This window comes from Platalea leucorodia, assembly GCF_965183815.1.
Source record: "Platalea leucorodia genome assembly, chromosome: 2".
Lineage (NCBI taxonomy): Eukaryota > Metazoa > Chordata > Aves > Pelecaniformes > Threskiornithidae > Platalea > Platalea leucorodia.
Window position 1 is genome coordinate 32,334,596 of NC_138824.1, and position 20,641 is coordinate 32,355,236.

General features: G+C 41.4%; 1 protein-coding gene across 4 annotated transcripts; it reads right to left on the reverse strand.

Moving 5' to 3' along the window:
• Window positions 1-1,062: 1,062 nt before the first annotated feature.
• Window positions 1,063-20,440, reverse strand: GPALPP1 (GPALPP motifs containing 1). Of its 4 annotated transcripts, XM_082337687.1 has the most exons (9): window positions 17,783-19,931; window positions 17,042-17,189; window positions 13,860-14,004; window positions 12,763-12,861; window positions 8,673-8,781; window positions 5,137-5,271; window positions 4,742-4,906; window positions 4,223-4,321; window positions 1,064-1,963 (listed from the first exon to the last, which is right to left on the reverse strand). In XM_082337687.1, exons 2-9 carry the CDS (start codon window positions 17,088-17,090, stop codon window positions 1,745-1,747), a joined length of 1,020 nt encoding a protein of 339 aa, XP_082193813.1. In that variant the 5' UTR covers window positions 17,091-17,189; window positions 17,783-19,931; the 3' UTR covers window positions 1,064-1,744. The 4 variants fall into 4 exon arrangements, with proteins under 4 accessions (XP_082193810.1, XP_082193813.1, XP_082193812.1 ...); XM_082337684.1 differs by lacking the exons at window positions 17,042-17,189; window positions 17,783-19,931 and adding an exon at window positions 20,318-20,435 and having other exon boundaries at window positions 1,063-1,963; window positions 13,860-14,034; XM_082337686.1 differs by lacking the exons at window positions 17,042-17,189; window positions 17,783-19,931 and adding an exon at window positions 20,318-20,435 and having other exon boundaries at window positions 13,860-13,998.
• Window positions 20,441-20,641: the final 201 nt, after the last annotated feature.

Here is a 20,641-nt window from a genome sequence, read left to right on the forward strand (position 1 = left end):
TCAAGGCAGTAGGGTTTCCAAAAGCGGGAACAAGGACCATTTTTTGTCAACCATGAAGATTTAGGTAGTCACGTGATGGTCACCCCATCACTGCTTTAGTTGCCTAAAAAAACCCCAAACGCTCCTAATGCTGCCTTCCCAATTAATCCATCTACATTTGCTGCATTGCTAGAGAGATGTTATTTAACCCCCAGCTGCAGAGCTGCCCAAAAAGGGGAAGGAGACACCTCAGAAGGTAGAGACCTAGCGAGGCCTTGCTTGCTGAGGCAAAAAAGCACGAGGCGTTAAGAGAAGTCCGTTTTAGGGGAGGAAAAATAAAACTGCCTTTGTTTAAACTCTTCTCTCGCCTCAAAACAAAAAGGCTCAGCAACTCAAAACTGATAGAAGAAAAACCAAACACAATACAAATCCAGTCCCTCTTCCACCTGAAGGTAGCAGATTTTTCGGATGACAAAATAAATTGTTGATTTAAAAAAAAAAAAACAACAAACCACAAAACCAGCATCTAACTATATCATCTGTAAGCATTCATTTGCGACACTGAAAATTCTCCAAGACTTCTCAGCATGTGGAGGCCGTGCCTTGGGCTCACGCACAGGTACAACAAAGGAAGCCCAAGTTTTTAGACATTTGTTTCGGGGGCTTGTAGGGTCACCGCTCCCTTAACATGAGCCAACCCAGACACTGTCTGTCACGGCAGCGTTTTTTCAAATTAGTGAACCCCACGATATTTAATACACAAAATGTGCCACACTGCCAAACAAGTTGCCAGCATCTTATACATAAAATTATTTTCATATATAGATACTTCCAGTAACTCCTCAAAAAGGATCCCAAACGTTGAGAGAAAAAGGATGAAAGTACAAGTCTAATTTTAAGTAACATAACTCTCCCTTCAGCTGCTCCATGCACACACAGAAGAGCTAAAAGAACTCTAAGCATGAATGCAGATTTTTTTTAAATGTCAGATTTATTTCCTTTTTGATACCAAAGAGCTGTTCTGCAAATTAACTGACAAAATAAGCTTTATTTTGGTTTGATTTTCAAATTATATTTGCTTAAAAAAAGAAGGATTTTCTGATGATAAGCCCTACAAATTGAAACTTCAATTAGATTTTCTCTTCTTGTATACTACCATTTTATATCTACAAATCTTGCAGTTTTATTACTTCTGCTACCACTAGCTCTTGCTGCTATAGTACAGAAATCATACTGCATACATATAAACCTGTATTTATGTACAGACACAGAATCATAGAAATAAAAGCATTGGGCGGACATAAAAGCTGCCATTTAGTTTGTACTCCTCAGCAGGAACCCCAGTCAAGCAATCGCCTGCCCACCAGCCTGAAGGGGATTTTTCCATGGCCTTCAGGTCAGGCTCAGCAAGAATATCTTAAGCATGGGGCAGGAGAAAGGGGGAAACTGCCAACTCCATTGCAAGATCAAATCTAGAGCTCCTTAAAATAATACCCATTTTAATAAATTATTTTTATGCTAACAACAACAACAAAAAAATATCTCTCAATGTTTTAAAGTAGCAAATTTACATTATCTTTTTTATACCAGGACTTTCCTTTACCAGCTTAGTTTTAGTACAGATAATCCTCCCTAACAGGTATTTACAGACAAGGAAAAATAGTTAAACATCAGAATATTTATTTTGCATACAAATATTTACAGAAAAACACTTAAAAAATTAAGTATTCAAAGTTTGACTTCAAAAAAGCTTCATGCTTTTATGTTATAAAAACATATTGCCTTTACTGTGCTCAAATTTAGTATTCAGATCTCTGGATTTTCTTATAAGAGCTTTCTTCTGTGCTTCATCAAATCGATTGACTTTGAGATCCTGGTCTCGGTCAAATGGCCTTCTTTCTTGAGGTTTGTTCTTTTCTTCAGATGCTTTGCTCTTTAGCTTTTTCTGGTGTATGTCCATGAGAGATTCTGACCTCTTTGACTCCTGAAAAAATGGGAAGAAGGAAGAGGAAATAAAGTGTTACAGAATATCAACAACATACAGAAAATCCAAATGGAAAGATTGGAACTAGGGAGCCTAAAAATTCCAGAAAAAGAAGATGCCTTAGTAACTGGAAAACAGAATGATAAATTTAGCATACATAGAACAGAAAGTGCATGTACTCTTATCTATGCTGAATAAGATACTAATAAAGATACCCACAATGTTGCTGAATCCCCGCAGACAGTGGAGATAAATTATAAAAAGAATGCAAAAGAAATATAAAAGTTGCTCTGCTGTTATTACCAGAGACAAACGAAGACAATGTGTCAAGAGAAATATCTCAAAGTACAGGCCCAGTTTCTTACACACTTCCCCTAAGCACCTGGTTTTGGTCACTGCTGGGGCAGGAACAAGCTAGAGACCCTGTCGATCTTACTCTCATGCACTGTTGTGTTTTTAATGTGTGCTCTTAACTCTTCAGTATTTGAATCATCTGTTGCAAGCCCACAGGACAAAGTCACAGGTCGGAGCTAAAGCATGTGTTTTGCAAGGTCAAGGACTTCAGTTGCGTTTATTAATACAACATAAAACTTCTGCTGATTTCACACAAGAGCAGGATTAGTTCTCACAAGACTTTACTCAGGTAAAGTGTATTTGTGTATCCCTAAGTAGTCAATTTCTCAGACTCTCAAGTAGTTACAAACCAGCCAAAAGATCAATCCAAACTAATTCTCTCATCAGAAAGACCAAAAGATGAGCAGCTCTGTTTTCTCATGTCTAGGAACACGAGATCTTTATTCCAAAGGTTCATTTCCCTTCACTCCCTGTGCAAACACTTACTTCATCACACATACAAATGATAATTCATATATGACGTAAGAAATGATTCTCATGGAAAACAGAAAATGGACAATACTTATTCACGGTGTAACTGCATCAGTGTTAACAGAATTGCACCAGAGAACATATATGGCATCAGCACTAAAAGAATTACCTGTAAGAAACTATTTTAAGAATTAAAGCTCCTGTTCTATGAAAGTATCCTTGATAAAGGTCAGTGGAGAAAGAAATAGGAAAGAATAGAGGAAAAAGCTTCAAAAGAAAAAAAAAAAAAAAAACAACCACACAACCACCTAAAAATCAGAAGAGAGCTGATTTAAAAAAGAAAAAACACAAAACCAAAACCAACCCAACCCAAGAAACATTGTTCTTAAACAAGATGCCTTCTTCATTTTTTTTTGAGAGAACTCCATTAACCTTAGAAACAGTAAATGAAAACAGTAAAGGTAAAAATGTTTTATTCTGGCAATGGTACAGAGCAAAACCCGTAGCTCTACATGACAATTATTCTACTATATTCATAATAACAGTAAAAACAGACAATACAGAAGAAGTTTAAGAGAGTATGCTAATAGCTCTGGATTTGCAAGCCTCAAAGTCAAGAGGGACGGGTGATTTAATGAACTACAAATAAATTATTAAAAGTGCCAGTTAAACTTCAATCATGTAATATAAGCCAAGGCTGCGATTCTCAAGTTAATTATACTCTCAAGAGACCAGAGTGCCTTCCATAAGACTTCGGACCATAAATCAGGGGAAAACTGTAAGGAACAGCAGTAAGGCAGGCAACAGTCCCTGTACTCCGGTGGACAGGGCTGGCAGACAGAAAAGTGAGAGGGAATTTGACATGGAGTTCCGATCTCTAGTAATCAACATTTGTCTGTGAAAATTATCTGCTTCTGCAGAGATTGAGGAAAACTTCATGTAATAATGCTGTTGCAATGAGCAGTTAATGTAATTAATTACACAGTGTAATTAATGCATTGATCTGCTTAGCCCATCAAACTTCTTTTGGGTTAACGGATATTTTGTGCTAAAAGTTAAACCTTTACTACTATTTTATTCTTGGGATGTTGGTAATTCCATCAAGCAAGCTAATATTTGAATTAAGGTTGTCTACTCCCAGCAACCGTGTCTTGACGTGAGGAGGATTTAAGGAGAAAACCACCTAAAACTGAGACAACGAATGCCAATTCCGTCACACTGTTTTCAGCAGCAGCTTGAGGACCCAATCCTGCTCTTGTTGAAGTCAATGGCAAATGTTCTAATGACTTAAACAGCAGTAGGTTTGGGCACTAAAAGGGAAGGCTGCAGTGGCATCACCATGGAAACCAGCAGCACTAGAAATGAGAACCAGAAGAAAAGAGTGAAGAATTAAAGGAAACGCAGGAAGAGGAAGTATTTTGCTATTACACTTACATTGTACGAAGTCACTTGCTCAACAAGTCTCTTGTCTCTCCCAGACAATACAATTTCTTCATTATCCTTACTGGTTGACTTTTTTGCCTCTTCTCTTTCCTGATGAGTAGAAGCAAATCACACACTATAGTAATCAGAATGTCTGAAGTAAAAAGCAAGGAAATCTATATTTACTTTAATTAAATCTGAAGGGTAGAGGCCACGATAGAGGCCACCAGATATTTTTTGCTCAGCTTGATAAAAGAAGAAACTGGACACACTGTAATTGGAAATTCAATAAGCTGATAGAAAGTACCTGACTACTGCAGAAGGGAGAGGGAATAAATGAATATCAATGTTACTTAAAATTGTTATTTCCTTGCCTTTACCTTTAAGCCTGAATTAATAGGTTTTAATAACAAAGAAAAATCTGGAAAAAAAAATTGCATTGAACGGCTCAGGGTATCTTTACTTTGTTTTCACAGAATATCAACAATGTACATACTGCCTGCAGGTGTATACGAATGAATAAACGCTCACCTTGGCTTTTCTCTCTCTGTCAGCTGGGGTATCTGTCCAAACAGATCTATCACCTGATTTGTCATCAGCTCTTCTCTTGAATGTTCTTGGGCCAAATCCAAAGCTTTTCAATTCAGGTGGAAGCTCTGTCATCCATGATTCCCTGGTAACTTGCTTAGGTTCATCCTTTACAAAAGAAACAGGGGGCAGGAGGGAAGAGTAAAAAAAGCATAATCAAAAATCGCTGTCTGAATCTCTTAGCTTCCAGCAGAAATCATGGATTTTTCTTTGTCTTAACAATGGCAAACACTGAGCATCCGATGCAGAACTGCAACCGGGTTCACAGAGAAATGGGCAAAGAAAAACACAAACTCACTCCAGCAACAAAATATTGGAAATTAAGAAACCCAACTTACGCTGTCTGCTGAAGTAAGTTTTTCCTTCATTCTCTGAGCTCTGCGTTCAAATTCTTTAGTCACATCAGACTCCACTGGTCCTTTGGCAGGCATGGGGCCTATGATATTGTCGTCTTCCTCACTACTATCTGTTACCTTCCAAAAACAAAACATTTCTCTCAATCATAGTGCTAAGACCATCAAGAAACGCTTTAGCTTCATAGGATTAGAATGATTTTGTCTAGAAGAGCATATAAACCTAACACAATGCATCTACCAGTCAGACAAGAAAAACCTGGATTAAAACTCCAGATTAGACCTGTTCTAGCACTTTAACATGGATACTTAGTCTCCACGTTTCCAAAAGCACCATGTCTTGTCTGAGGCAAAACCGCTGGTAAACACAGTGGCGATACACAAAGTCCTGCTACTTTACATTGCTCTGCATGCAGCCATGTAGCCTCCATGGCCATAGGTAAATTTGAAACACGCAAGCATACATCTTTGATGCTCTGGGCTTTACCATCACTAGCAACATTTGGATGCATCTCTGTAATAAGGATCGTAATTTCACACTGCAAGGAGAACTGTCTCGAGCTCAGATTCTGTAAGGATGCTAGAAAGATTAACAGGCAAGCTAGGGTACAGTGCCACGTATGGTACTGGGTGTACAGTATCTGCCAGTCTAATCTCTTGGTTCTGCCATTCACTTCTTTGATCCCTTCTGACACGGCATTCTAAGCAATTATTTGGAGAACGGCTCAAAAAACTAAGTTTGAAAGGGACCAGATGTTAATAAGAATCTTTGTGGATGCCAGGAGTTGTACAGAAAGCTCACAGGTTAAAACAGTACAAATGTGGACAGAGGCAGAACTGGACAGAAAACGGCGATGCCACAGTGCCCTGGAAGCAAAGCTAAGGTGCCCAATATCTACAAAAGTACAAAAGATTTAGGTGCCCAATATCTACAAAAGTACAAAAGATTTAGCTATGGCCTGAATGTGGGTGATAAAGCAATGGGAGTAGGATGATGACAAGGCTGTGTACTCAGGAAGCACAGAGCGTTAGTTGAGACTGTAAGGTGGTGGCAAAGAATTTTCAAATGAAGGATGAAGAAGGTGGGGGGGGAACGGCTTGTTTTTGTCATGCAAAACTTTGGTTACCAGGTGGACATCCTAGAACGAAGATATGACACCATTGGAGAAGATAAGGGGTCAAGAGCGATCAGCAGTAGAAAAACAGTATCAGGAGCCTTCCATGTAAAATAAGATGCCTAAGGCAGAGGTGACCCAGTGAAGAATACAAGAATGGAGTACAGAACCTCACTAGAAAAGTCACCTAATGGGAGCATGGGGAATAGAGGACGAGTGAAAGCAGGAGGAGAGCAGGAAAGGTATCCTGCCACACTGAGTTCAAGCCTAATACTTCAGGCTGCTCATAGCTGGCATCCCACGGCTGTAGAGGGATTTGGGCTAAGGAAGACAGCAGGTGTGAAATAAGCCACTCTACTCCTATGTCTGCCTTGTGCTACAGAAACTGGCGCGCTTTAATGACACTGCTCCAAGCTAGCCAAGCCAGTTGGCCCTGTCTGCCTTTAGGAGTCAGCAAAGGTCTCAACAGCAGGGAAGGAAAGCTTCAGGTAGCAAGAGACACAGCTACGTATGGCTGTGGACCACAAGGTGCAAGAAGAGGCTCAGCAAATTTAATGGCTGTATGACCAGTTGCATGAAATGGATCTGAAAGACTGAGGAAGGTGAGAAATAGCTGGTCATTTATAAACACCATCAACGCAAGGTAGCAACACCAATTTCTCTCGTTATTTTTTTCAAAAACATTCACATAGTCAAGCTTTTACTAATTATCTACCACTGTAAAACTGCTTCAACTTTTAGAGAATGTGGTGACTGCATTCTTTCTCTCTCTCTCTCTCTCTCTCTCTCTCTCTTCTTTTAAAGAAGGAGCTGGTGGGGAAGAGGAATAACCATCTTGAGAAACCAAGGTAGTAAAACACTTCCCTCTCTCTGTGTACAAACGAATAAAATACACAAAGATATGAGATTTTCGTAATAAATTGTATTCTAAAGTAGTTGAGGATGAAAGACAAATTCCATGCTGAGTTTTAATTGAAGAAGTGTCTCATTTCCTTTCTCATTAGTCTTAAGTTCAATTCACTCCGTTACCACCTGCCTCAAATGAGATGAAATTAAAACAAACATTAAAAAGTACCGCTTTCAAGTTTGAAGGGGAAATCAATATAAAGTGAAGAGTCAGCATGGAATAAGTTACCTCTAAAGATGTACTAGAATACAAAATAATTAAATAAATTAAAACAAAATAAACAAAAAAAAGTACTCATCATATTCAAAGGTAAAAAAAAAAGATAGAGTGTTATTAGGAAGAGGAAAAAAAAATAAAATAAGCTAAGTTCTGTAACAGCTGTAACAACGCTGATGCTAGGAGATCTATGTAGGAGAAAAGAGACTTTTTTGTTTGTATAATATATAAGCAGACCGGTTTTGACATCCCTGCCTCAAGAGATTTGTCATTATGATAAATTGCTTAATCGTTATTTGGAGTTATAAGACTATGAGTATCTTAAAAATGTCAGACAATCATTCTTCATGAAGGATTATGACAACACTCGCTGAAGGAGGCTGGAGAATGATATACTTCACAACTACTAACCAAAAACGTGATGTTCCAGAGCAGCCTTTGCCTCATTCCTTCCTAGCATGTCTAGCATGTCCCATAGGGTCTGGGAGTTAAACTTAAAAACCTAATATTTTAGAAATAAACAGAATAACTGCTAAATCTCACAAGGAAATACTATTTAGTTTATCATAGCATGAGAGAGATTCGATTTCCTAAACACTGGTATCCAGCACCATTTTTGATGTCTTAGGGTATCCTGCCTGGCTTCAGAGGTGCTGCTCAAGAAGGATGCAAGCTTCTCTAAGGTGCTACTCCCTATCTGCCAGCCCGCTGCAGACAATCCAGATCCCTCAGAATGGTACTTGAGGACCTTGATTGCATTCTTTTGGATAAACTTATTTAACGCATCCACTAATAAACATTTTTAAGGAGGTGAAGATATGTGAAATATTCAATCGTTTTGCTCCCCCATCAGCAAAGGAGTAAACGCTTGAATTATAGGAAAATATGTTCATTCTAACAGGCTGCATTACTTTTTTAATGTCTTGAAAAATTTGAACTTTGCCAAGATGTTCACTTGTCAAGGACGTCACACCAAAAGAAAGAATGGAGAACCATTAGGAAGAATTACCGTGACTGCAGTTTAGGATGCCTGGATCTCCTGTGTTCAGTGAGTGCATCAGCCACCTAACAGCAAAATCACAACAAACCAGACCAGCCTTTTTCTTTTTTAAGGCTTATTTATGCTTCAGTATTTGACTCAGGCAAAAATATGCCAGACACTTTCTGGTCTAAAATTAAACTGTCGTGCTGAAAGGTATGTCTAGGAGGCTTTTTCAGGCTCCTACTTGTTTAAGCATTTCGGATAGCTTGTACTAAAACAAAAGGTTTCCGTTTTCACAAACCTGGGTACAGAATTCTGATGAAACAGACGGTCCTATGGAACATCTGCTATTCCCGGTGTCCTGTGAAGGTCTCCTAAAGCCAGGTGGTAATGCAGGACCTATAATGGGCCTTGAGGGGAAAAAAACAAAGAAAATCTTTGTTTTCAGTTGGGGGGGGGGAAGGAAGTAACGTAACCAACATGGACAGTACATTAAGTGACAGCCTTCCACTGTTCGGTGCAGGAAAAAAATGTAATAGATTAATACAAAAATAAAAATCAAATGTTGATGAGAAGTGTGATTCTCCTTCCTCCCCATGCCAAGTGTGCCCCCTATGCGCACACCACAGAAATAACTGAGTAAGAAGAGCTGCTCCGTTTTCCAGGTGGATCTCTGCAGATAGCTGCGAGGCAAGAAAACCGGGAAAGTTGCAGCACGTAGTCAAGGAAATCCACTTTTTTCTTCCCTAGCTTCCTTCACCAGATTCAAGAACAGTGAAAGGAGGGGGGTCAAGTGTATGCTACTCTTTCTCTAGCAACAAAGCCAATTTTGTTCATGCTTGCCTTGCACCACTGTTTCACTGTCCTTCAATAAACAGAATCAGTAAACTGCTCTGATTTTAAGTTTATTTTCCCTTGGAGTGGGGATGAGAGAAGAAAAGTTTTGTGATCCCAGGTAACTTCACTGATTGTTTTTACACAGCAGCTCTGCAAGCAGTATAATTCAATTGCCTCCAGGAACACAGAAAGGTGAGAATCTCTTTTCAATAGTGAAAACAGTTCAAAGCGTACTACAAACTGTGCTTGCAGTATTGAAAAGACTTTTGTTTATGAGTTCCTCTTAATAATCCACCATCATATTCTTTAAAGCTAATTAAAAACCCAAACAATTATCACCTGAAGAAATATCCAAGTGACAGTATCCTCACAATGCATCAGCAGAGACTCTGTTTATGATGATCTTCCGTTTCTGAGCTTTAGGGCAATCAAACGTAACACAACATGAATTGAATTATGCTAATTATGGTCTTCTACTGAATCCCGCATAATCTAATCAGTACAGCCCTGCTGTAGTGATATTATTGTCAGGATTTGAAGAGGGGAAATAAAAAGCAGAAAGTCCTGCCAGAAAGCCAACTACAGACAGACAGAAGCAATAAATGTGAGCTCAGGCCAGGACAAGGGCACTGGTGAGGTTTCAAACCCAGGCAAGAGGTCTGGGTTAAATTTGAACTTCCACCCCCACCTAGCTGCAGCAAAAAAGAAACAGCTTTTATCTTCCTCTGTTCCTTTCTGACTGCTTTCTTGTAAAGACCATATTTTCAATTCCCAATATAATTTAAAGAGATTGAATTTAAACCTATACAGATACGGCCAAAATAATATTTTATTTTAGTATACAAGTACCTTTATGTTGCATGGACAGACAGTTAAACCAAACTATAAAAAAAGCTTTCTACTAAAATATATAAGAACATCTATGTTGTGGGCTGTATCTGCGCAACTTGTGAAAAAGAGCAGATCTCAAATACTCTGCCTTGCTTCTGTCACAGCTCAAAGGCTCTTCCAAGGAACAGAAAAATGGTTCCCATATTCATCCCTCCCACGCTTTCCATTTCTATGCTTTTTTTTTCCCCCCACGTGAATAACCCTGTTGCTCAGGTCTTTCCTCAGCAGCACACAGCCAATGTGATTCTTCACAGTTTCCTGGATGTCCAAAGGCTCTCTGAACAGGTGAAGTGAATCTAAATAAAACTCTGTTAAACACTTTTTGCTGCTGCTGGCAACTTTGGTACCTACCTATACACGTTCAAAAATACACCCCAAACTTACCATGAATTAAGATTTCATTTAAGGAATATTAGATTTCATATATGGCAAAGAACGCTTTCCTGTTGTTGGACTTGGGAGTCCGTGTTTCAAGATGGGCATTTCAGCATTCTTCTGAAGTACAACATCCATTTTTTTAAGATAACCTTCGCTCTTTACCTTGATGTGTGAATACTTCAGAAATATTTACGAGTGCTGCACTTCTGTCTAACATTGATAAACAGCAATATCCTTTCCAAAGCTGAAGGAAATCTGTTCATATATATATATTTTATACTGGGATGATTCAAACAATTTTTAACAAGCTGCAAATTGCCACATGAGCTGCTCCTAATCGTGAGTATGTTGCTTTGACAAGTCTGGAAAAGATGTAACAGAACAAAAGCTTTCTGAAAAGAACGCGTATGTCACACGGCGCTAATAAACAGTATGTCCATACATTGAAACAAACAGCCTGCATTTGTTTCAGTTATTCATGGCAAGATCGTCAGCTGGCAATCTGCTCAACGCTAGGGGCAATGCAGCGGGGAGACAGTTAACAGCATTGTGTCTACACCCTACACAGCTTACGCGCCTCAATGTGTCAGCACGACCAGACTGCCAGGTGTACGGGGGTGGAAGATAGACAAGGCTCTTCCCGCACATCGCACCTTTCCCACCTATTCAGGGAATCAGGCTGGGTGCAAAACAGCTCTGCTCAATCTGCTTTCTCAGTGTGTGCTAGGAGCAGTTGTATGGTGAACTAGGATAAAAAAAAAAACCAAAGACACCAACAAACCTATCAAGTGCCTTTTACTGCTTTAATCTCTCATACTCACAGACACAGAGCAGACTCGTGCCCTCTGAATGTAAATGCAAGCTATCCAGCGTTTTGGAAATAAATTGCTAAGTAGAAATAAAAGCTAGGTGAACATACAAACGACTAAGATTATGTGATGGCTGACCACCTGTGTTACTGCTCTTCTCTCTAACCTTCAAACTACAAGTTGCCTCTTTTCTTCCTCTTTTCCTTTGCACACCTTGACATAACATTTTAGCACAGGAGTATTCATGTCAAAAATCAAGAAGGCAAGAAGGCTACCTCTGCTGATATTAAAAGCTACAAGCATTTATTTGTTATACTAGATATCACATTATTTTTAGGGACTTCATAAATTTTATAATTAAAACAACACATGGTGCATAATAAATGCAAGAAAAAGAAAAAATATTAGTTACTCTTGGGACCATCAAAACACCAAACAAGCCAATTGAGCATGATACCCCCAATTACAAAAGAGTTTGTCCATTACAGCAAAGTGTAACCAAACAGATACAAAGAGGATACTTCCAAATAACCTATATTCTTGTTTTCCTAACTGCTGCCAAGTATCATAAAAATTTAACCAAATTAAAAAAAATTTCAACTTTGGAATTTCCTTTGAGATGGTATACTACATACACAGCTCAACGACAAATTGAGTCACTTCCCTAAAACTGAAAACTCATACCTGACAGGTAGGTATTTATTTTATCTACCAGCTCCTTGTTGCTCTGACGAAGATAATAGTGATCAAGGGACTCTCTTGTACCTTTCATCAATAAACGACCTCTTGGAAGTACCCATTTCACTATGGATTACCATTTCAGATTATAGAAGAAAGTGCACAGATTGATGTAAAGACTAGAAGGCTGTGAGACAAGGTTAAGTTCCGCATAGAAAATCCATAAATAGTTTTTTTTGGGGAAGTATTTTATAATTGTGTGCAATCAAATGGAAAGCTTCCTGACGGAGGCTATAAATAATGTTTATTTACTTCGACCTGACAGCTTGCTTTCTAGAAACCTACACTGTTCAGATTAGTTTTCTACCTGGAGACACATAAACAATAATGCTTGGTGCATTAGCAAACAATTCCAATAATCTGCATTATATTGCACCACACAAAAGCTAACTGCCCGACTCCCTCACAGAACTATAGGTCCTTGTACCTGTCATTTGTTTTTTCTGCACTGATCTGAGACCTATTATAAGAAACGGAACAAATTTGACATTCAAAATATAACTCAGACAATTCACATTTTTTTCTTTTTCTCTCCAACCTTCCAACCAGGACTAGGAGGGCTGTCTGTTCTGTTTCAAGGGAATGCTGTTCCTGTTCTCAGAATGTGGAGGAAGCAATTCTAATCATCTGAATCTGAAGTGCACAATTGAAGTGTTCTGTAACAGTGCCACAAAATATTTTATCTAAAATAATTGTGTTTTAAGGAAAAGAGTCTGAATATAATCCCATTTTAACTACCTCTCTGGAGAATCATCCTGTTTTTTAAATCCAGGAGGAAGAGCAGGCCCAAAAAAGCCATCATCATCATCATCGTCTTCCTCAATTCTTTTTGGCTTTCTGCAAATACAAAGATTTCACTTAATAATTACCTTGACATGCACAGCAATTATCTACATTTTAAAAAGGAAAAAAAATACATAAAATCATTTCAGACAGTCTTATGTACTAAATATCCTGCTGTTACCAAGGAAACAGTGCAAAAGGATCCAAAATAATTTGAAGCAATTAAAAAATTGGGAGCATAAGCTTCAGCCGAAAAACGCTCTGACATTTAAAAAAACATTAAGAATGCTTTTGCTGTAGAAAGAAGAGTAGCATAAAGTTGAAATACCATTTTCTAGTCACAAAGTAATTTTGAATTCAGCACACTTCTTCCTCCATTTTTATACACTGCCTGCATTTTGACTAGTACTTTTCCCAGTTCAATTCTAATGAACTGAAAAACTGTTGAATAAGACAAGAAAAAAGTGAGCAATAATTAACACTCATTAAGATGGTATAATGCCCTTCAAGTCCCAGCACACGCACAAGTTCTTAACACAGCAATTGTGAGTAATCAACCCCACTAAATGAGAGCGTGTGCAGACTCCTGTTATTTGCTAAACAATTTGCGTTTTTTTTCATTAGAATTGAATTAATTGAACACATAAATTCATGCCCATAAATAGTTCTTGTGACCTCTCAATGAGAGGTAGTACACCAGAAACAGGGAAAAACTCAAGTAACAAATACCTACATACATGATAATTGGTGTCTGTCCTAGTATAAACAAGGAAAACATTAAGGATTGTATTACTTTAATGGCAGAATTAAAATAGAACATGTAAATACAGAGATCTGATGGCCCTAAATAACTTAATTCCACCACAGGGTGTCAAACAGGTCAGCTGAACATTCTTCACCACAAAGAACATGCAGAACACGTCATCAAGTTTTACACAGGTACAGGGTTTACCTTTTCATTTATATAATCCTGTCTCTGTCTCATAATTTATGCAGACACATTTCATTTGCAATAAAGTGTAAATATGCAAATAACCTAAGAACATACTCACTTGGGTGCTGGATGTCCTTCTGTCTCCTCTTCAGAATCTCTGTTTGCACATCTGGGTAGAGGAAGAGATTCTGAGTCGTCATCACTGTCAGGAGTTTCCGAGCTACAGCAGCTTTTATAGCCTGGAGGCAGTGCTGGTCCTGCAACTGAACATCCAGCATTATCTAGGATACTGACTAAACATTTCAAATGAGTATGATCTATCTTGGTATTCCCAAAACACATACCTACCTGGAATTAAGTTTATTCAATCATTGCTCTGTCTAGCATTTAGAGAAGATATCTAAACAAACTTCTAGAAGTTACTTTTTTCAGCACCATATTTCAATGAACAACACCCCCCCTCCCAAATTAAATTAGTACGTTATTAATCCATTGCTATATGAGTGTCTTCTGGAACAGGACTAGAAAGCCCTGTTCTATCTAACAACTCATTTGCAATGCATATGCTATAAACTGGTATATTTAAAAGAAACTACCACGTTAATAAACCATTTGAAGCTTACTAGTGAAGAATCACATCATTTGTACTGTACATACACAGAACGGGAGACCATAGATTAGCGGAATGTAATTGCCAGCCGGCTTTAGGAATCGTTTAACGATTAAGGTTATTCCCAGTTCAGCTAAGCGTGAACAGCAGGGCCAGACTTAAGCACTCTGCTGAAAAAGGGATGCTATAGGCATTCAGACTTCAAAGAATCGTTGCTGTCAGAAGGCCGGGGCAGTGGATGGAGCTCTCATGCTCCAGTCCCTTCACCCTCTGGAGTAATGAGGAGGGTGGGATATCCCAGCAAAGGAAAAATTCAGACACTAACGCTGCTAACAGGCCTGAGCTGTTTCTGGCACTGTCCCCACCAGCAGGCGCTGTTCTTTATAGACTTATTTGGACATAGTACACTGGGTCCAGAAGTAGCTTAGCCACTGATCCTAACAGCAAATGCCCCCCAAAAGAGACACAATACAGACACCCTCACAGGCTGAATCAACACAGAACCAGCTGGAGTAAGCAAAGACCAGCAACGGTCCCAAGACAAGAGGCCTTCCCAGATCCAGGGCAGCACATGCAGGGCCAGCACCAGCTTACACACACAGCACAAAGAGCCCTCCGATATAATGGAGATTTGATCCTACTGATGATTTAGCATCCTGAAACACAGACACCATTCCTCCTTTTAATATTTCAAGCATTGAGTCCAAGACTGACAGGACAGCACGATGTTTTAGTGGGGAAAAGACACTGTTAGCTTTATGAATAGTTAAGGGTTAGATGAAAAGATGAGGTGCGATAAAACCACATAAATGAAGGGTACCAGGAAATTACTTCTCCAGCTAGAGAACTAGGACTTTTTGATGGTGCAAAATAAAACCTGATACAGATTATGGTTCCATTGTTAGCTGACAAAAGCTAGGCAGAAATTGAGTCCTTCAAGTCATCTTCATAAAGCTTTTACTTGTCTTCAGCACAAGACACAGAACAAGGACAGTCTACTAGTTACAAAGCATCCGGACAGATCTGCCACTTACTTTGTTTTCTGTTTTAATGGGAAAGACTTTAACCAGGACACACAAATTCATTTCAGCACTAAGAAGAAAAAAAAAACCACAACACCCCAGCCTATAAAGTGCCTATAAAGGTAAAGTAAGTTCAAGATGAGAGGGAACCAACAGATGAATTATAAGTAGGAATAAAGACTGCTATTGAGAAGTATCCCATTTTGGTACAAGAAACACCGCTGGATAAAAAGCACTTTAAAAGCAGACAAAACCCACACAACAGTGTTCTCCAGCCACCTGGTGCCCTGATATCATGAAAGCAGAGCTTCATTTGCTCTGAATGCAGACAAGTAAGAGAAAGGACTTGGAGTGAAAGGAGCAAACTGAGATGCAGTTTGATGAGTCCGATACTGCAGAGGAAGAGAGAAATTGGGATCAGCTTTGTGAGCTGGAAAGAACCAGTAAAACCAAAACTCTGTAAAGAAGGAGACTGGTCCCACTGACAGTTTGGTGAACATCAGGGCTAACATACATGCTTTCTATCCCAATTCCTCTCCGTTATGCCAGCACAACTGTTTGCGTGGGCTATGCAATAAACTGGATCAGGGAACTTAAGAGGCCTAAAAATAACACTGCAAAACTCAGCACTCCCCTGAAAGAACTGTGTGTTTGTGGAACTGCAGCCTAAGCAGGACAACCAGAAACAAAACAGAGACAGAGACTGGTTCATGAAGGGAAAATGGCATTTAAAGCCTTGGGAAGAAAAAGTCATTGGACATGGTGAAAGAAGTGGAGGAGAAAGAGACTTGGGAGCATGAGGATTAAAAGTTAATATGGTCACGGTACTGACTGAGACTAATAATCAGCACAGGCAAGGACAGAGCTATGGATCGGGGTGGGGTGGGAAGCTATGAGAAATAGTAGAGAGGAAGGAATGGGAATTGCTAAGCATAGATTCTGGGAGCAAAGAAAGGAAAGGGTAAGGAGGGAGCCCAAGATCTAATGAGAAGTCTGTGAACAAAATTCCCTAAAAGCCATGGAAAAGTGGAAAGATACAGGTCAAGGGAGGAACAGAGGAGAGCTCAAGAGTGTCAGGAAACTAAAACCAATGATGTGAGGAAGAGAAATGGATGTAGCACTGGTAAAGCAACAAAGTGAGGAAGTAACCAGAACTCAGAACTACTCAGAGCAGGACAGTGGGATATGAAAGTGGAAGAAGAAAATTTTGGGGACGGAGAGAAGAGAAAGAGAGCCAAGGATACGTCTCAAGGCAGACAAAAGCAAGTGTTTCACAGCTGCTAGAAGTGGCCATCCGGCTACTGTTGCTCTGACTTGCCCTCTCCATGGAACTGGCTCTGGTGCCTATCTGCCTGAAAATTAAGTGAATTCAATTCAGAAACCAAATGAAAAACTACTTTTTGTTTTGTTTTTGCTAGGTGAATATCTGCTGCATTTGGCGATTCTAAGCAATCTACCATGCCATCAAACAGGCACTGGGAACCTCTCAAGGACAGACAGGAGTAGGGCCTTTCACCTTCAGCAACAGTGACGGATCCACTCAGACATACCACATCAACACATCTGTGCTTTGTTAAATGTGGCCTCAATGCTGAAATAGAGAAAAAAAACCCAAACCCTTCTGCATCTCTGGTTATTTTTAGCCATTCCCTAGCATTTCTCTCCTACCGGTACAGGGACAGCACAGAGGCAGGGACGGACGGGCCAAAGGAAGCATGATTCTTCCAGCAGCAGCACATTCAGGCCAGCTTCAAAGAATCATCATGAGATGAAGAATAGGGAGATGAGTATGTCCCATGGGCTGGACAGTGACAAGCTGAAGAAGGAAAGGTAAAGGATTTTTACCAGGAATGAGCTTTTGAGCCTGTGCAACTACCATTTGCTCCCACCCTGGTCCTGATTAAGGGTCGCAAGGTTTGAGTAGCGTCAGTTCTCTGACGCCAATGGACATTGGTATCTCCTAGCAAAGTCCACTTCAGCTTCCCCTGTGCTGACTTAACAGGCAGAGCAGCAACTGGCACTTTACCTTAGTTACTCCATTATCTCCTGAGGCAGGGATGCACAGGGAAACGAACAACAAAGCTTTTAACTTTGCTCACGTTTCACAATGCGAAACACCACGTTAACATCAATGTGATTACACAACCTACAATTACTACATCTTCAGTTTTTCTTAATTAAAAAAAAAAAAAGGCAAGAATTTGCATGCTAAGAGTTACAGCTGTTATGTCAGGGGTTGGAACTAGATGATCTTTAAAGGTCCCTTCCAACCCAAACCATTCTGTGATTCTATGTTAACCATATAAAGGTGAAAGAAATGCAAATTTAAGAATGGATCAACAGACATTTATTTTGTTCACTACATCTAGCATGGCAATGTCATATCGCAGATGGAAGACAAATGCTTACCTAGCAGCCTAGAGGGCAAACTGTGTCCTGGGGTGCATCAAACCCAGTATAACCAGCCAGTCAAAAGCAGTGATTATCCCACTGTATGCAGCATTGGTGCAGCCTCACCTTGAATATTGTATGCAGTTCTGGGCCCCACAATTGAAGAAGGATGCGAAGATCCTTGAATGCATCCAGAGGAGGGCAACAAAGCTGGTGAAAGGGCTGGAAAGAATGTCCTATGAGGAGCGGCTAAGGACTTCAGGCTTGTCTGGCTTGGAGAAAAGGAGGCTGGGGGGCGACCTCATTGCTCTCTACAGCTGCCTGAGGAGGGGAAGCGGAGAGGGAGGTGCTGAGCTCTTCTCCCTGGTATCCAGTAAAAGGATGCATGGGAATAGCATAAAGCTGCGCCAGGGGAGGTTTAGACTGGACATTAGGAAACATTTCTTTACCGAGAGGGTGGTCAAACACTGGAACAGGCTTCCTAGAGAGGTGGTTGAAGTCCCAAGCCTGTCAGTGTTTAAGAGGCATTTGGACAATGCCCTTAATAACATGCTTTAACTTTTGGTCAACCTTGAACTGCTCAGGCAGTTGGACTCGATGATTGTCCCTTCCAACTGAAATAGTCTATTCTATTGTCTTATATTACAGTTCTGAATGAAAACTTTTTGACAGAATTCTCAGAACGGCTGCTTAAAGTCCTACTTTGTTGCTGTTGGGAGGCGGAAACTATGAAAGTAGAATAAAAAAACCTAAGTGTTCTTAAAGAAAAGCAAAGAGCAGCTCAAATGTCAGCGAGACCACATGGAAAGAAAACATATTGGAAAAGCTGTTAAGCTTTAAAAGGCGAAGTACCTCTTCAAATAGCTAGAACACACAAGGAAATAGTTACAGACAACTTCTAGGCCCATTCTGTCTCAAGACCCAGCAAGCGTTACAGCGCAGAAGATGCTTGTGGCAGCCCCACCACACCATTTTGCCACTCAGAACCTCCAGGTGCAGGGCTCCAGCTGGAGCTGTACTTCTGCACAACAAAGCGTGTCATGCCAAAGTACGTGCTCTCTCTTCCGCCTCTGCACGAGCAGTATGCCTCGGGTTGAGCAGGTACACTTAGTTGTTTTAAGTCAGGAAAAGTTTATAAAAGTTATAAAGACAAATAAACAACCCCCCCAAAAGTTGTTTTTTGGTGGGTTTTGTTTTTTTTTTTTTTTAAAAGCAAATAAATGCCTTCATCCATTTCACACGGAAATCCCCAAGCATATCTGCCAGTGTAACTGCACTAATATGGAGCTGATGTATACTGGGACAAAAAGTGGACAAACTAGGCTGAATAACCTAGACTAGGTACTGCCAAAACTCTTGATATCACAAAACCACGGCCTAACGGTAAGTTGAACTTATTTTGTTCAGTGGATTCATACACAATATAGATACTTACAACACGTACCAGTATGCTGACAGAAAGTCAATAAGCCATTGACACAAGCATGAATAGGAAAGGTTTCATGAGCTCAAACAAGCGTGTAGTCAGGACTTCAGTACAAAGCCAAACTACGGACCCGGAGCTTGGCGTTGCTATGGTGTCAGCTAAGGCAGCAGCTTTGCTCTCTCTCTTCTTATTGCTCCCTCTTCTGGATTAAAAAAATGAGAAGAGCAGAGGAGCATAGCAAACCTTTCCCAGTGGAGCTGCTTTGTTTGGAATAACCGAATGATCACTGAAACACAGCCAGGAATTGAATATATACACTAGTGATCTGAACCTGGATTGAGTGTTAATGCTGTCTGTCCTTAAACTGCTACTTCTAGAGATCTCGATAGAGAACACGGAAGAGTTTAAGTAGGGGAAACCGAGCTCCACGGCAGAAGAGCCAGCCTGGCAGCCAGCTGGCCTGAGAGATCCCGCTTCTGAGGCGGCCGCTCCCGACGTGAGGGGCCCTGGGAGCCGAGGCACTGCCGCCCCGCTGACCGCCGGTCCGTCCTGCATCCCGAGGAAAGCTGACTGAAAAACGACGGTTTCCTCAGGTGTCGTGGTCTGACAAGGGAAAGCATGCTGCAAGGACCTAACCACCCCCTTCCTTTTGACTTCACACTCGGAGCTGCTACAGAACACAGGCCTAAAAGCACCTATGGGACTCGAGCCGGAAAATAAACCAATCAACGCAGTATTTTTTTAAAACAAGTTTTAGACCGTTTCATACCTGTAGCATCCCACCACGTGAGATTTTTTTCCCGAAGAAGTCGTTACCAACACCACCCGCGAAGCCTACCTTCGCCGCGGCGCCGCACCGGCGCAGCCCGCGCCGCGAAACGCCCGCTGCGGCCCCGCGTGACGCCCACCCGCGGGGCGGCCGCGCTCCTCTACCACAGCACCCGCACACACCGAGGCCCCCGGGGGCCGCGCTCCTCCCCCGCCGCCGAGCCCCGGCGGAACACGGGGGACACGACACCCCCGCCCCGCCCGGCCCCGCCCCGGCGGGGCGCTGCCACGCGTGTTCGGGTGCTCCGCGGCGGGCGGGCAGCCGCCCCCGGCCCGGCCCGGGGCCCCTCGCGCCTCACCCTGGCTGAAGTCCTCGTCCGGGTCCGCCTCGGCGCAGCGCGGGAAGCCGGGCGGCAGCGCGGGGCCGATCAGCTCGCGGGCCATGGCGGGGGGCGGGGCGGCGCAGCGCGCGTGCGCCCCGCCTTCGGCTCGGGGCCCCTTTCCCCCCGCTCCTCCGCCACCGCGCTTCCGGCGCAGCCGAGTGACGTAATCACCGCACTACCCAGGGGAGCGGCGTAGCCCTGGAAGTGACGCGTTTTGTAGGGGCCGCCGGTGTGGCCCCACGTGGTGGCGGCGGCGGCGGCGGCGGTGGGAGCGCATCGCGGAGCGGGGGCTGCGGCCGC